Here is a 17,999-nt window from a genome sequence, read left to right as displayed (position 1 = left end):
AACTAAAAGACTAAGAGTAGATAACCACTCCAGCCATGGAATTTGCTACATTTCGTTAGTAATTAGGGCTAGTAGAGGGCACTAGGTAACATCTGCAATCCTGACCCTTTCTTTTCCATCTTTTTCAATTATATTTGACATGATTTTGCATCAGTATTTTAGTTTTGCTTCTATAACTTCTATCCTTTAAATACCCAAGATACAGAATTGTTCCTTGATAGTTACAAACCCTTGTCCTTTAAGGGGACCGGCTGGCTAATGCTGATTTTTAATGACAGGACTTTGACATTCATACCACTTAATAAGGTGACTTAGGACATCTCCAAACTGCCTAGGATTTTTGCCTCTGACGTTCGGTTTTGCGACGCCGGGGCAATTTATCTTGAAAACTAGTTTTTCAAATTCTATCTCATCCCTTGATAATTATTACTAAGATCTGGGATTACTACCCTATATAGACCTGATATAGACCTCCAATAATATGAAGATTTTTTTTCTAAAAGTAATTGTTTTGCTAGATATGAATTTTTTCATTATGGTAAAAAAATAAACCCTAAAAATCAGGGGAAAAAAATAAAGAAAAACATATGAAACAAAAATTGGAATAAAGGGCTTCATTTCATTGTTTTATAATGTATTTCTAAGGGTATCAGGACAACTGCCCCCGGGACAACTGCCCCCGGGACAACTGCCCCCGTAGGACAATTGCCCCCGTAGGAAAACTGCCCCCGGGACAATTGCCCTCGTAAAACCACTGGAAAATGGTATAAAAAATAAAAATACATAATAACTATTAAAACCAATGCTTATAGGGAAACGTGGCTGTCTCCTTGTATTTCGACGTCTTCTGCCAATGTATGTATCTTCAAAATAATTTCATATTGCACCAGCCTCAGGTGGCAACATCTCTTGTAGTTTCTCAAACGCTTCAAAGGCTATTAGGAAGGTCTTTGGATTAAGTCTAGGGTTTATAGTGAGGAGTTGTTGGTGGATATCTTCATATGCTGCTTGTCGTTTATTTGGTAGCAGAGCATACACACACGGAATAACTCTTTCAGAAGTTAAGCAATGAATAGTGTACAATTGGTAAAATAACTCGGGTACAATCTTAAAGGTACCGTCACCAAACCAATTATCTGATTTCTCCAGAAGGCTAATGTTTGTTGGTGTTGAAAATAAAAGGATACGCTGCTCAATCAATCCACTATCATAAAAAAGAAAATCTTCACCAATAGAAGTTTTCTTGTACTGGGAAGGAATGACCATGTCTGCTAGGTTTGATGGGATGGGATGAGGAGTGCCAGCAGCTTGTTTGTAGCGCCTTATTGCACGACGAATATGTCTCACCGGCGGTAGCTGAGTTGCAGCACCGCTTGATATCGACTCAATTGTTTGGGAAATTATTTGCTGTGCAGTCTCTTCAGTAGCAATAGATTTAGCCTTTATTTCCTGTTGTACTAACAAGACTTCACGGCGGGTTGGTCAACAGCATGGGTGTGATCATTTACATAGCCAACTACTTCATTTTCACAAACTTTTACTTTCGCTTTACAGTTATTATGGCGGTGTTTTTCACATTCATAAGAAGTAACATTATTTTCCAATTCCTTTAGCTTCACATAGATGTATCCTTCATAAATAAGCTTCATGTTTCCGTGTTCACCTTTGACGAACTCCATGATTGGTTATGTTACTTCTTGAATTTCTGAATAGACACTGGATCCTTCTTACTTTTATTTTTTTTTTTTTTTTTTAAACATTTGATTGACTATACAGAATTAGCCAATTGGCTATAGCTTTCGAAAATAAACTATAACTCGTACGACAGATTACCTAATTAGGATATAACTACATAAATGGTAATAAATTTAGGAAATAGATACAATTATCTCTTCAATGACTGATTATGTAATTAGGAAGAATATCTTCATAAATTGTTACTAAAAAGTAATTACGTAAATGGCAGTATGGGGGGCAATTTTCCAGGGGGCAGTAGTCCTACGGGGGCAATTGTCCTGGGGGCAGTTGTCGGGGGGCAACTGTCCTGGGGGCAGTTATCCTAGATCCATTTCTAAGTTATATACCAAATTTAAATGCTATATCTTTAAAACCAAGGGAGACTATTGAATTTGAAGGTCAATAAGTATAGTTTTGAGATACTGTACGGGGGTTCAAAGTTTTTCATTGTATTCTTACAAAGACAATATTAATGAATCAAGATTAATATGAATTTAATGTTCTGTTTTGGGTATTAATAAAATAAACCAAAGTTATTTATCATAATTTAATTATAAATGAAGTTCTTTTCGCTCAATATCTTGATTCTTTTGGCTCCTGTAAGGCAAGGCGGCCGCTCCTCTATCCACAACACACACACACACACACACACACACACACACACACACACACACACACACACACACACTCTCTCTCTCTCTCTCTCTCTCTCTCTCTCTCTCTCTCTCTCTCTCTCTCTCTCTCTCTCTCTCTCTCTCTCCCCACATACATACATACCTACACACACACACACACACACACACACACACACACACACACACACACACACACACACACACACACACACCAAGGCACTGATAGGGTGCCACAGCTCATCCTCCCCAGTTACCCACCACAAATGAAGCTTCATATGTAGAATCCCTTACTGTTGTTAGGTGACTGGAGGAAGCAGCAGGGCCTCTCGGAACTGCGTCACAATCGCCCGCCATTCATTCCTATTGCTAGCACACACTTTTGCCTCTCTCACATCTATCCTATCATCTAGAAATTTCTCCACTCCATCCATCTGTCCAAACCTTGGCCTTCCTCTTGTACTTTCTCCCATCAACTCTTGCATTCATCACTTTCTCCAGCAGATGGCAATTTTCCACCTAGACACTTTCATATCCACTCCAGCTGCTAATTCATTTCATACACCTTATCCATAGTAGATTACACCCATATAGATTTGGTTTGTGAAATAAAAGAACCAGGTACTAATTTAAGTATATTTTTTATATATTGAAAATTTTGTTATTTTTTTCTAGGGTGTCGAGGTATTTGAGCTTCCAGAGGATCCTGACTATTCTCTTCTTAAACGCTCTATTAATGCTGCAACAAGTGGAGTTGGTGGTCTGGCAAAACTTTTGGTTACTGGAACTGAAGAGGTGAGGTTATTTTAATGTAATGTTTTTTAGTAGCTTTTTAAAGTTTTATATTCCATAGCTGATAGAAATTGTCTTTAGATTGCCAAGAAAGGTATATCATGGTAATTTAGCTATTACCCAAAAATAGCTATTGCAGGTGTAACATTGAGAAAATTTTAAATTTTATGAAACGTATTGAGAAAATTAAGTTCTCTCATGTTGAAATTTTGTTGGTGGTTACTTCAGTTTTCTAAGTTGTCAGAAATATGTATACAGTACTGGTACTTTTATGTATTGTGTATTTTCCAGAGATTAATAAGTTAATCAGAATTCTTATATCAAATTAATCTTAGCTCCGGTAATTGTGTAGTTGCGTTATGTCTATGATTTAAGACTTCTATTTATAATACAGCAAATAATTATTTATAAAAATCTCCCTGAACTTTATTGTTCTTCCTTTTGAAGGAACAAATTTAAATTATAGTTTAATTAGCTAATTTAAGCTCCCTTTATCTGGTTAGAAATATCCCATTCATGTGAGGCTACTGCCTCCTCGTGACAACCTTGGTGAGCACATCGCTGCTCTGGTTCTAGTTGTCTATTCTCCTCTGGTCAGCAGTCACAATGAGAGCATTCCTTTTGGAGCATCTGCTTTGTGTCTATATTTTGATGTTTTTTTGTTAGTTGGAAGAGCATTTAGTTCAAGATTGTCAAGTTTGTCTTCTAACCTCAAGATAATTGAAAATGACTAATACTGTTAAATGTAAACCCACCTGCAGCCCATAAAAGATAATACTCTACAAAAGTTTTTAATGTTTCCAAGAATGCCATGGATGGTACTACATTCTCATTAGTGTTAATTCATTGATATTACAAACTAGGCTGGGAGGAATGAGGAGAAGAAAAGTCCACTTTTGTTTCTTTTCATTTTTGTCGTCTATCCTCAAAGTTGCGGGAAGTGCCTTGGTAAATATTTGTATATGCACAAAACTAGGCAAAAAAACTAATATAAAATTAATGTGGGATTTTTGAATTGTAAAACCTCGCTCCACCTGTAATCATTAACATTTACAGTAACATTACTGTATTACATTTTTGGTCTGTTGTCATTTAATGTTTTAGTTGAAAAGGGATTTTGTTTGTTTAGAAGTTACTTTTTAAGCCTTGAATAATCTTTTATGGTACAGTTATGTTTCTTATGTTGCTCTTTAAAAATTATTTTTTTTTGTTAGGATGAATGCATGGACAATAAAGATTTTAAAGTAAATTTTTCTTGTTGGAATATCTTTTTAGGTAAGGAATGTTGTCCTTAACGAGTGTGATGTAATCCTGGAATGTAAAGTGTGCCGTAGTTTGTTCCGTTCCGTGGTGAATTTCTTGGCTCACAAGAGAATATACTGTCAAGATGAGTTTGCTGATGTTCGAACAATTTTCCATAAAGTGAGTAAATTAATCTTTTTTATAATTGATTGATGCTCTAGTTTTAAGTGATTGCAAATGAAATTGCCATTATTTTTGGTATATGTTTTATGAAATTTAGAGGGAAGTTTTCTTAACTTTTAGTTCTTATTTTAATAGGGTGATGTACAAGGTGTAACAAGTCAGTCAAGTACAGTAGTGGTAGAACCTGAGCCCCCACCTGATGGTGAAGACCTTGATACGATGAGGACAACGATACCAACCACGTATACTTCTCCAATAAAATCAGCACAGGGGAAGGCAAAGCGTTCTGGAATAGATTCTATAGCGTTGAAACTTGCTAGAAAAAGAAAGGCATATCATGCATCATCATCATCTTCATCCACAAACACAGGATCGTCATCTTATTACAAGTCGTGAGTATGGTTCATATTGTTTGTAAGATAAACTCTCATGAATGTAATGGCATGATGTTTAACATTAGGGTAATGAGCAACAGCTCAGGCTGTCCTGACTTTAAAATATCCTACAGCAGTGCTTTTTTCATCAACAGGAAATTTAGGAATTACTGTACTCATCAAATCTCAAAAAATATTCTTGCTTTATAGAAAACTAGTAAGTAAATGGAAACTTATTTTATATAGAAAACCCATTTTTTAAAACAATAAATGAATTTTCTTATAAATGCTGCTCTGAGCTTTCTGTTATAGTATTTATACCATGTGATAGGAGGAAGATTGGTGAACCATTTTCTGTAATAAGATGAAAATCAAATATTTGCTTGTGGCAAATCTCAGTTGTAGCAGTGTCCGCCACATTTAGCATACATACTGTTAATAGAAAGAAGTCAAATCTGTAGATTTATCTTTTTATACGTAATGTTGCCGGGATCGGGTGACTTATGATTTTGATACATATTCCTCTTTAAGGATAGATTTGAACCGCTAATCCTATGTAACTAAGATTTACTCTTGCATTTTCTAATACTGTAATAGTTGTCTCTAATTATTATAATTGTAGCTCTTACATTTGAATTATATATATTATTCTGAACTTTATTTACTCATACAAATATACAAACTCTCCTCCCTTAATAGGAGTATGCTTTCAGCCTAGCTGGACCTTGATTGTTAATGTCAAGATTTATAATGTGGTGTCATTAGTTACTGGCGGGTGGAGAGAAAACTGCCCCCTCCCCACACCAGCACAATGTAGCCACTTTGTTATTGCTGCTGGAGAGTACAGATGTACACTTTGTGTTTAGCTGCTGGATAGTACAGATGTGCTCTTTGTTTTCAGCTGCTGGAGAACATAGTCATGCACTTTTTCAGGTGCTAGAGAGTGGAGACAAGCACATTGTATTCAGCTGCTGGAGAGTAGACACGTGCACATTGTATTCAGCTGGTGGAGAGTAGAGATTTGCCCTTTGTTTTCAGCTGCTGGAGAGTACAGACGTGCACTTTGTTTCAGCTGCTGGAGAGTATAGATGAGCACTTTGTTTCAGCTGCTGGAAATTATAGACAAGCACTTTGTTTTCAGCTGCTGAAGAGTAAAGACGTGCACTTTGTTTTCAGCTGCTGGAGAGTACAGATATGCACTTTGATTTCAGCTGCTGGAGAGTACAGATATGCACTTTTTCAGTTGCTGGAGAGTACAGACATGCACTTTGTTTTTAGCTGCTGGAGAGTACAGATATGCACCTTTTCAGTTGCTGGAGAGTACAGACATGCACTTTGTTTTCAGCTGCTGGAGACGACAGGCATGCACATTTTCAGCTGCTGGAGACTACAGATGTGCACTTTGTTTTCAGCATCTTGAGAGTACAAATGTGCTCCAGGCCCTGTCGACTTTTTTTTTTAGACAAGCTAACTTCATTGTGCGAGGGATATTAACAAAGAAGAAAGGTTTTGCAGTTTTTCTGATAATTTTAGCCGCTTGATAGTTGTCTGTGTAACCTGTTGAAATACACTTTCTTGTTCCTGTTGCTATATATTCCCTCATGAATGGGAAGGAGTCTTTGCAGATGCCGAGTTGAAGGGGAGGGCCACTGTCCTCCTTCATATCGTCAACATCTTCCTGAGTGTTGAAGATCTATCTCCTGGTGGTGCTGGGTCTTCATAGAGTTCCTGTGATATCTCTCCTTATAGTGTCTTAGCCATCTGCCGAGAAGCCACAGAGCTTCGTCTTTTCACTCCTTTGCCTGTCAGAATGGAAGGTCTCCCCCGTTCTTTTACCTTTTTATGGTCAAATTCTTAGAAGAGCAATCGATAGGAGTTGCTTATACGTGACTCTACCATTTCCTCTTGGAAGAGGGATTGCTGCCCCAGGAGTCCTTGTAACTTCTTTCACCGAAGACGAAGAATAAGATGACCTTAAGGGATGACAAGACAATGCAGAGGACACTTGAGAGTGCTCCTTTGTCTTATAACACAATGCTGGATGTGATGGAATGTCCTAATGACCGGTTGATAGGCTAACCTGTTTGCATGCCCTAACTAGTTTGCTGCTATGCGGGCACCCACAAGTGGGCCGGTGCTCACGAGTACAGGAGTGTACCTTTTGCCCTCATCTTTTTGTGCACCCTTTAGTATGCTCCTGCCCCCTTAACTATATATGCCCAAGAATTCTCTTTTATGCGTGTGCTCGCGCACATTTACAGGAGAGAAGATATATAATATTTTCTAAAGTGTGCCCTCACCTGTTCTTGCATTCTATCGTGCTGTTTTGTGCTTGGATTCCTCATGTGTTTGTGTGTGCCCTTGCTTCTACACTCGCCTTCCTCTAAGAGTGCATATTCGCCTTCTAGTAAGGCTACAAACTCTGTAATTCGACACTAGCAAAATGTTTCACAAGGTAAGAGATACATACAAGGAATGTACTTTCCCCAGAAATATGTACTCTATCGGTATGCGGTACAATTTGCTCACACAATCGCTACTTGTGCTCTTTTTTTTTTTCACAGGAACAAGTCTATGCCCTGCTGGTAGGAATAAGGGCCTTGCCCTTTTTCCCTTTCTTGTAAGATCCCTCTCTTGTTTTTGGGAGAGAGGAAAAAATTGCATACTGAGAGTTGTCTCTTCGGAAGGGACTTTGATACACACTTTTGCAATCATAGTTGGTCTTGTACCAGATGCATTGCCCTCATAAAAAGGTTAGATCGATTTAGCTGTATGCCTCTGACGATCTCTGAATACAGAACGATGGTACATTCTAAAATCGGTTTGTGATAAAAGTACAGTCAGCTCCCACTCTTTGCTAGGGTGAGGTTACAGATACAGGCGCAATTTCTCGTATACTTGGTGCCCTAGGGTGAGATAACTCACTGCCCATTGCCTATGTTTGGATAATTAACACTTTAAGTACTGCCTGTTATTGTTTTTCTGTTTCTATTACAGTACAGTGTAAGTAATTTGTAATTATATTAATACATATTAATTTACAGTACATGTGCACACGTGTACTTTATGTACTTGACATTGTATAAGGCTACAGAACAGTAACTAAACCGTACAGTACACTAGTCTTTGGCCTGACCGGAACTATGATTTTACCCAGTAATCATCTTACACTTACAGTACTGTATAACAAAACACTGCTGTTCCTATCTAGTAATTCTAGTAATACTGTACAGTATAACACTTGCTGATACTGTAGTGTATATTACTGTAATATATGAACAGTACTATCACTACAGTAAATCTTGACTGTTTTGTAAGTGTTCGCTGTTTTTGTTTGGACGACTTGACTCGCCGCACACGTTGCCTACATTTACAATAAGCAATACTATCATTGTCTTCCACGCCTATTGATGCAAAGGGCCTTGATTAGATTTCGCCAGTCGTCTCTATCTCAAGCTTTTAAACATTACTGTAATTTGTACTGTACTATATGTATACAACTTAAGATTAACTAAGTGTATATATTTTATACAACTAACCATTTTCGTACGAAGTTCTATGCAGTCTTGAAGCATTACGCAACTCCTGATGCGTCGGCGGTGTCTCTTGCGCTTTATTCTAAGAAATTACATTTCTACAGTATATTACTCCATAAAAATAAGCAATGTTCAGGAGTATAGTATGTACTACTCTGTAGAAATACATCATTTTTTTTTACATGAAAACATGGTTCTACTTTAAAAGAACCGAAGTGGAAGATACACACGCTAGGCGAGACGATGCAAGATTGACGACCAGGGTTGCCATTTTTGATGATGAATACTAACCTCATGAACTCCCAAAATGTGCTAGAAAAGTGCTAAGTCATATAGTAAGATATAACAATGATAAAGCTAAAATTGTTTCAATTAGTCAAGTTGGGAGGAAAGACTCTGGAAGGCAACCAGTTTTATCATTAGACTATCAGCGGGAAAAGCACTATATTCGTGATGGGGTAAAAAAGCGAAACCTTGCCAGATAGTAGAAACACGCTAAATTCTCCAGAAATGCACCAGATCTAATGGGAAAGATGTTGAAATGGCAACTCTAGTGATGAGTCAGAGTAATATGGAAGCGGAGAGGGGAGTGGCGCAAAGCAAGCCCATTGTATAGGAGCATGGGCTATTTGAAATCGTTGCTCCACAAGATTTTATCGCGAATATTTGATTATTTATATAATAGGTATTACGGTTCTCTGTGTTGCTGTCAGGTATGAATGCAAAGAATAAACTCATGTAGAGCGTGGGCTCACTGTACTAAAATCGGTTTGTGATAAAAGTGCTCATGCACCTGTTTTGAGCATTCGGTTAGTCATTCTCTCAATCAGCAGAAAAGGCCCCTCACCAACCCAATTAAGTTGAACACCTTGTACATTTTTGCCTTGTACTTGTGGTGAGAGGTTACGTGTCTGAAATGCTTACTTTCCTGAGAATATATTTTGGTACAAGGTTCAGGTGTTCACTGTGCTTGCTCTATGTTTAGTGATCAAACACTTTAGCGAGGTTTAGGTTTTCTCTGCGCTCCTATGATAGTTCTCCTCGCTTGTATACTCTATGAGGTCTTACCTTCCCAAGCACTAAGGTTTCTTTTATGTCCTGCAAACAGGTTACCTCGCACTTGTTCTACGTGATCAGCGTTTGCGACAAGAAATGTACCATTTTTTACTGCAATTGGATACCATACAATTGTTTACTACTATCAGCAAACTTATGATTGTTTTCCAGTATCGAGAACCTTACTATCATTAACATGATTGGGAATGTTACAAACTAGAGTCCTTTAAGTTATACTTCCAGCCACAACTACCTAGCAAGTATTAGGTTTAAAGTCAAAGTGGCTACTTGTTGTGCTGATGGAGGCGCCGGAACTTCCTGCCATCTGCCAGTAACTACCAATGCCTCATTATAAATCTTAACAGCCGAGTTCCAGCTATCCTGAAAGCATACTCCTATTAAAGGACTCGGGGTTTGTATTCTTAGGGAAAATACAAATTACTTGAAAGATTTGTGATAGTAATTTATGTACTATTTTTATTTTATTAGTACTAAACATTATTGGATTTAAATGTACAATTTATATTTATTCTTTTTTTATAATTTTAGTATTATGGGTATATTTTCTTTAAACAGCTCTGATGATATTTTCATTTAACAGGCTCGATGAAGTTAGTAGAAGTCGAGATAAGCTGAGTCGTGATTGTTCCGTTATTTTAGAAGATATAGGTGGCGTTACAAATGCTGTTTTCCAGTCATTTATACCGCCAGGCTCGGCTTCACCAAGTACTCCTATGAGTAGTCTGATTGAAGAAGTAAGTACTGTACAGTATATTGATGACTGCTGTGTTTGTCTTTATTTTATTATCATTTATTTTCAACTTACCTTTGAACATGTTAACGTGGGAGACACGATTGGCTCTGACGTCTTCAGGGGGTGGGGCTTATTTCGCCCAGAATTTGTGCGGCGACTATGGTGCTGTAAGCAATAATTAATTTTGTATCTTTACATTAGATAACTTGGGGGTTGAATGAGTTAGGTTTGATATTTGCTAAGGGATTTCCTGGACTTAGACAGTTTATTTTGGGAACAGATTCTAATGGCATATCTTATCATTTTACTGTAGATGTTACCGTCAAAATTGTTTTTGCCTCTACCAAGTAAAAGATTTTAATTACTGGATCCTCATTTACTTATTTCCACCCAAAACAGTAAATTATGTGTGAATACATTCCCATATAAGCATCCCTATTTATCAAATGATTACCAACACAAGTTAGGAAATATACTGTAGCTGGTATTGTATTAATTGGCAAGTTCCTGACATCATTTGAATTTGCCATTTGCAATTGTCTCTTTATGTTATTGTCTCCTCTCCTATTGTTTTATGTGTTTAGAGGAACCTAAGGATGAAGGTATACATTAGTTTTCCTCTGCACGTGGTTGGATGTTGAGTGCCAAACTTTGTGGAATAACAAAGTTATTGATTGTGTTTCCTTGATATTGTCAAAACTCGAGATGGGGAGATTACTGAAATTGTAATTGAATTTGAACAATCTATTCAATAAACTTAATTTTTTCTCAGTAATTAGTAAAGGTTATTAGACTAAAAATATTTTATATTTAATGGAGTGAAGGAAGCTCTGGGTGATAGGAGGATAGATATGAGCGAGGCAAGAGAGCGTGCTAGAAATAGGAATGAATGGCGAGCGATTGTGACGCAGTTCCGGTAGGCCCTGCTGCTGCCTCCGATGCCTTAGATGACCGCGGAGGTAGCAGCAGTAGGGGATTCAGCATTATGAAGCTTCATCTGTGGTGGATAATGTGGGAGGGTGGGCTGTGACACCCTAGCAGTACCAGCTGAACTCGGTTGAGTCCCTTGTTAGGCTGGAAGGAACGTAGAGAGGAGACGTCCCCTTTTTGTTTTTGTTTCTTTGTTGATGTCGGCTACCCCCCAAATTGGGGGAAGGGCCTTGATATGTATTAAGGATAAATGTTATCCATTCTGAAGAATGTAATAGTTGGTAAGATTGCAACCTGCATGGGAGACTCCTAAGTAATTGGGTAATTTTGTTATATTATTGCCAGGCATCACACAGTAAGAGTGGAGTAACAGTGGCAATCAACCAAAATGGGGAAATTGTTAAAACGGCTTCAGGAGAAATTATGTCGATGGAAGTGGATCAACCGTCTGCCCCTGCTGATTCTAAGGATTTAACTTGCCTATTATGTAAGTATCATTTGAATTAAAAAAACATCTAACTGATCTAGTTCAATTTGTTCTTAATTGTAAGTAAGGCAGTTTCATAATTAACCCCTATTATTTGCTTATTATACTTTATGAAATAAAATGTATTTATTATAAATGTTACTGAAATTTTATCAGTATCATCTTATTTCTATGAACCTCCCCAATGTTCATGTTGCTTTGTTCTCGAAGCTTGAATTTTTGACGTTCCCTCCAAAAAGCTAAAACTCGACGTCTGGTGACCAATGGTAAACCACATTTTGGCTAGCTGCACCTGAAGTTTTCTGTCTTTCTTGTTGCTGTGAAGTAAATTAACGTCTTTCGCTATTTTCTGAATCTGGTTTGGGTCTCTAAACACCTGGTTTTCAAGATAGTAGCCAAGATCTGAATTGGCACTCAGTGGCTACTGCAATGAATTGAGCATTAATGGGGGGGGGGGGTGGGTGGGTTCCAATTTATTCAACTTTTAATTAGGGTATTTTCTGGAAAAGCTTTTTATGTTGGTGAGAGTAGGTCACTCTTCTATGTATAGGTTTTTTTTTTCCATGTTAGAGAAGGGATTTTTTTTAACAGTTTCTCTTTACAAGTCTTGTTCAGCTATTAACTGTCTGCTTTAGTGTGTTCATACATGAAGTAAATAAACGTTTAGTATTTTGTATGTCTTCACTAATTTCACTGTTTGTGAAGTTTACAAGGAATCCAGAGAACGCTGTAAACCGTAAGTTTTCTATTTACGTATCCTTCGCTATGTTTTCAATTCAGGCTTGGATCTTCAAATCTCAGGTGTTTGATATAGTAACCAGAGCTGAAGGTGATATTCTTCATTAATCACTTGTGAACTGTATAAGGATGTGGATGTTATATGGTTTTGGTATAGTTGTCAGATAATTAAAAAATAAATTAAACCATAAACTTCAGTAAACTTTCAGTTGAATCATGTCCCGAATGTAGGTGCCAGACATTTATTGAGTTAGTGAACATTTGCTATTAGTGGTGAAATAAAAATTTTCGTTTTTAACAATATTTAGAAATGTGTGAATACGGCAGAATATTATAGATATTTAATCTTTATGGATACTTTTTTGGTAAATATCTAAGAACTTTGCTTTGGTATCTTCTGATACATGATATTGTTCTGTGATATTTTTTGGTAAGACACCTTATCCGAAAAAATTTTCGTAATGTGTTACTGTTGATCATAATAGCTAAAATATTAGCTTTTATGTGTTGAAACCCTTTCTTTCTTAAAACTATTTATAAAACTTTAATTTTACTATTCTGGCTCATGAATAGTTAATTCTCCTGAACTTATAGCAGAATAGATTATTTCCCTTGTAGCAATTTATACTGGACTTATTTTGGATTTGCTTAGATACTCACTAGGGTAAACCTGCTTTTTTGTATGAAATTCTATACAGTATAGTGGTTAAAAATCGGGTGAAACTTTTATGTACCTACAAATTTACATTTATGTACGGTATCCTGCTAATTTGCCGAGTTTGGTTAATGCAGTACCTATACTTTGTCAAATTTACGAAGACTGTCAAGGTATGCTCAAGGACAAAAGAACACATTGCCATATTTCCTATTAATTTTAAGTCATCAGGGATCTATACACCTGTCACCTATTATCTGTTCCTTCCCAGCTCTTCTTGCCCAGAGGCCTTCCAACACGCTCAAATTGATCAGTGCTCAAGGTCTTGTGACGTGCTGAGACTGTACCACAAACTGGATCTTCACTTCATCAGGGACTGATCAAGGACAAGATATCTTCCACTTTCTACACATCATCAGGGACTGATCTAGGACAAGATGCCTTATTGTGCTCGCACTGTTGTCAGTAAGGATCCTTGCCAGCCAAGGATAGGCACTCGAGTAACACTGCTATGTGCCAAATGGTGCCACACTCCCCGTTCACTTTTCAAAGGCTAAGGCACTTTGTCCCATAGCCTCGGAGAGGATAAAAGCCAATAGTAGGTCAGTCATTGAAGGAAACCAGCCAATGCTTTTTCATCTCTTTATCTTTTACAAAAGATTGGCCTGTTCTGTTCCCAGACTGGTTGGCAAATGTTTTCAGGGAGAGAGGATTCTTTGAAGAATTTCGAGCAAATCAGTGACTCTACGGTACCCAAGTTTAGCCCATTAGCTACAAAGGCACCACCCCTGGCACTGTAAGCATTTTAATGGGACGTATAGGTCACATAGGTCTGTTGAATAATGACAACATAACCATAGTGGCCTGCGCCAACAAGCAAGGAGGTATTGCTTTATAGCACCTCTGCAAGTTGTTGAAACAAGCATACAGGGTTGTGGTGGCCTGTTGGAAACGTCCCATTCTGGTGATCTGCCCGACTAGGGTTTGAGTCCTGCTCAAACTCAATAGTATCCTGTAGTGGCTGCAACCTCACCTTCTTTTCTCCCTCAAAACATTTGCCAACCAGAGCATTGGTTGGTTTCCTTCAATGATTGAGCTACTGCTGGCTTTGTGACATTTTCCCCTTGAAAAAGTGGTAGGGTATTTCCAAGTTTTGTTATGAGAAAAGATGACGTGGATGCAGACAGCCTTAGTTGGAAGAATCTAATTTTTCCTTCAATACTTTGTGGTTTGCCAACCTTTGTTGATGTCTTGCAGATCACCTTAGGAGGCCTATCTAGCAAGGAGCCAGAGGCTTTGGCTTTTCATCCGAGGAAAATTGGAAAATATTTCTGGTAGGTATAAGGAATGGCCTTTCAGTATCACTATTCAACAGATTGGATTTCTCTCAGAACTCAAATATCTATATGTCTTTGAAAGGCACAGATTATGGTGCTCCTTCCCATGGAATTTTCAGGCAGATAATATAGGCTAATTTTGAGTATTAGGTGTATTATTGAACAAATTCAATTGTAAACAGAAATCAAATTTTTTTCAACTCGTAACTTTCAATGCGAGTTCCTGCCTCCCAGACCCACTATTTTGTACCAGGTCAGGGAACTCATGGAATTGATAAGGATTCATGACTTCTAACTGTATCAGTCTCTCTTTCAGTTAGTACCAGTACACCAGGGATGATGATGTGTGCATAAAATTGACTTATTATAGTAATGGATTTGTATGAACAAATTTATTTTTAAAAATTTTATTTTTTCCTATGTTGTACTTTGCACTACTACTGTATATTAGATTTTGGTGACATTTTAGTTTTAATTGATTTTCCTTATTTTTTTTGTATTGCTAAATCTGGAGGTTATGAGTTTGTCTCAGGTCAAGAGTTTCAAATGAATAACTGAATGTTGAGATTTCAAAAGTACATTAAGCAAAAAGGCTGAAATGTAGTAAGAATATTATTAAGATGCTTATAATGCTAATGATAAAGTAATGGCAATCATAATAAGTCTAACTGTATTAATGATAATTTCAGCTTTGCTAATAACAGATCAGTAGCAATTATGATAATGATGATACAGTAAAGATGTGAGCATATCAACGTTCTTTGTTGTACGGAGTGTTTGCTAATGTGCTACTTTATTAATTTGGTAATGGATGAAAAACAGTAATAAAAGTTTCAGATTGGTAAATTAAAGAAAAGTATTAGATTTATAAACTAAGAGATCAAAATAGACTTAATTTTTTAAGAAAAATATTACACTAAAGGACAAATTTTTCATAAAAGGAGTTATATAATTTAATAGTGAATTCTTTTGTAGCAATTGACAATTTCGTGTATGATTCTAGGTAATACAAGATTTGCAACTCAGAAAACCTTGAGTGTTCATCAGAGGTCACATCATGGATTTGAACGCTGCATTTATTCATGCCCAATTTGCCAAGCATCATTCTTAAGCATGTGGGCAGTAGTTAAGCACCTTCAAAGAAGTGAGTTTGTGTATTTAGACTAATTTTATATGAAATAATCTGTACGTATGTTTATATTGCAGCATTTGGTACTACAGCACGTAATTGTTAAGTAAGACTAAATGGGGACTAATTCTGACCAATGTGGAATTTGTTGATAATTTGGCTATATATGGAGAGAAAGTAAGAAGCTAGATATACGTATGCCTAAGAAACAAATTTTGTGAATATATTTGCACTTGTAGTTTACCATTTTTCTAATTTTATTTTTCACTCGGATATTTGGACATTGTCAAATACAACAATAGTTTAAAGCTATGGAACTTCAATAAATTGTAAATATGCTTATGATAGGTCACTGGTAGGATTTTCTTTAAATGAGGTTTCATACATACAGTGTAAAGTTTGGATTTAGCAACCAAATTTAATGCATCCAGCTCTTATAGCTGATTCTCTAATGAGTATCTTGCAATCTCTATGCTGGCATCTCCATCGTAGAAGTTTTTATCCCCACGTTTACATGAGCCATACCCCTGTTAATAACTACTGTGTTAGTAATGGGAGGTTTCACCTTGACACCACCCACGACCCAACTTTTACCCACTTCTACGTAGTGACATCAAGCAAAGAAAAATCAATTTTACGAATAGAACTTACCTGGCAGTTATATATATATAGCCATAGTCTCTGACGTCCGGCAGAATTTTTCAAAACTCGCAGCAACCGCTGTGTGATGGTTGTGCGGTTAGGTGGTTAACAACCCTTTCAAGGTGGTACTTGGAATCATTCCCATTTTCTGTTCCTCAGATCATCTCTGCCGGTTGGACTGACAACATCGTTGGTCCGCCTTTGGAGTTTTTCTTTCGCTTTCCGTGTGTCGCTGCATCGGACTTATTTTTTGGTGACGTACACTGAGCTGAGTTTGGTAATCGCATTTGTGATTATTCTTTGGCTATTTGTTTGTTTACGATGACTGATAAACTTCATTTTCGTGTTTGTGTGAAGGAGGAATGCAAGGTGAGGTTACCGAAAGTTTCAGTAGACCCTCATACTGTTTGTTTGGGGTGCAGGAGTTTTGAATGTGCCCTTGATAAAAGGTGCAAGGAATGTGAGGTTTTAAGCGAGAAGGAATGGTTGGGTATGAAACGCTATGTGCGTAAGTTAGAGTTAGATAAAGCCAGGAGGGCTTCTAGATCTAAATTGAAGCCTGCTAGTGAGGTTAGCATAGACATTTCCTTTGATCCCTTAATTACTAATTCTTGTAGAAGTTGAACCTTCTCCTGAGGTAGTACCTCCTGGCCCTTCTACAGGAACGGTAACTACGGATGACCCTCTATGCCAGGATGGCGGCTGAGATGAAGGCTCTCAAAGACCAGCTTGCAGCCTTGAAAGGTAAGAGAGAAAGTGTAATTAGTGCTTGTGAAAGTGCATTGGAGGTGGCGACTGATCGAACCTGTCACTCCCCTAGGTCTAGACCTCTACCAAGTTCCCAGGACCAAGGGAGAAGGTACGTCGACAGCCGCAAGGGAGTGAGAGAGAAGGTATGTCGTCAGCCGCAAGGGAGTGAGAGAGAAGGTACGTCGACAGCCGCAAGGGAGTGAGAGGTACGTATCCTCGGTCAGCCGTCGCCTCAGGCAGTTCAGTTGCGTTTTCCCAGGCTGCTCATGACCGCCACAGAAAAGGCGTGTCGGAAGTGATGGTGTCTTCCCCGAACCCCTCTCCTAGACGCAGATGGCAGTTTGAGGCTTCGAGACCGACAAAGAGAAGGTGGAGACAAGCTGACCAGACCCGTTCTCGCTCTCCCCTATTAAGTAGCCCGGAACCTTTTCCTTCCTAGGATGACTGGGACGCCGTTCCAGCGAAAAGGTCAAAGCGTAGAGATGGAAGGAAGGAGGGTTCTCCTCTTCTTTTAAGTGACGAGAGGCCCTTCTCCTACAACCAGCGTTAATCGGCAGCCATTGCCTTCGGAATCGCAGGACCCAGCAGTAGTCGCGAAGTCTTTCATGACGGTTATGCAGAAACAGCTGTTTTCTCTTGTGCAAGCTTTTAGGCGCCCTCCCCCCAGTCGGGCAGGCGTAAGGACGCCACTTTACCGATTAAGAAATCGGCCTCTAAGAGGGAATGGAGTGCCTCTCCCTTGCAGGACAAACAGTGTCACACCTCTCCCAGGGAACCGCGGCGCAATTCGTCAGCGCGCGACATCGCGCTGCTTCTTCTCGACACGACGCCAGGAAGCTTGCGATTCTCGTCATCAGGACGCTTCCGTCTCTCGCTCACGACGCCAGGACACATCCAGCCTGCCTCTCCAGGACGCTTCCGTTTCGCGATATCAGGACACATGCAGCTCTCGGCGCAAGAACGCTTCCATCTCTCGGCGCCAGGACGCATCCCCCTCCCGACTCAAGGATGCTTCTAGCGTGCGC

At 38.4% G+C, this 17,999-nt stretch overlaps 1 protein-coding gene across 2 annotated transcripts in view; it reads left to right on the top strand.

Annotated features, from left to right (window-relative positions):
• LOC137631545 (serine-rich adhesin for platelets) overlaps positions 1-17,999 on the top strand; it is a 127,519-nt gene that overhangs the window by 27,882 nt on the left and 81,638 nt on the right. For both annotated transcript variants that reach the window (XM_068363328.1, XM_068363327.1), the window contains exons 4-9: positions 3,045-3,164; positions 4,437-4,583; positions 4,722-4,978; positions 10,154-10,307; positions 11,582-11,723; positions 15,457-15,597. In XM_068363328.1, coding sequence (XP_068219429.1) covers positions 3,045-3,164; positions 4,437-4,583; positions 4,722-4,978; positions 10,154-10,307; positions 11,582-11,723; positions 15,457-15,597 — 961 coding nt within the window. The remainder of the gene's footprint in view (positions 1-3,044; positions 3,165-4,436; positions 4,584-4,721; positions 4,979-10,153; positions 10,308-11,581; positions 11,724-15,456; positions 15,598-17,999) is intronic.

The sequence above is a fragment of the Palaemon carinicauda genome, chromosome 40 (assembly GCF_036898095.1).
Source record: "Palaemon carinicauda isolate YSFRI2023 chromosome 40, ASM3689809v2, whole genome shotgun sequence".
Classification (NCBI taxonomy): domain Eukaryota; kingdom Metazoa; phylum Arthropoda; class Malacostraca; order Decapoda; family Palaemonidae; genus Palaemon; species Palaemon carinicauda.
The sequence above is the reverse complement of the archived record's forward strand: the minus strand, read 5'-3'. Positions and strand labels throughout refer to the sequence as shown.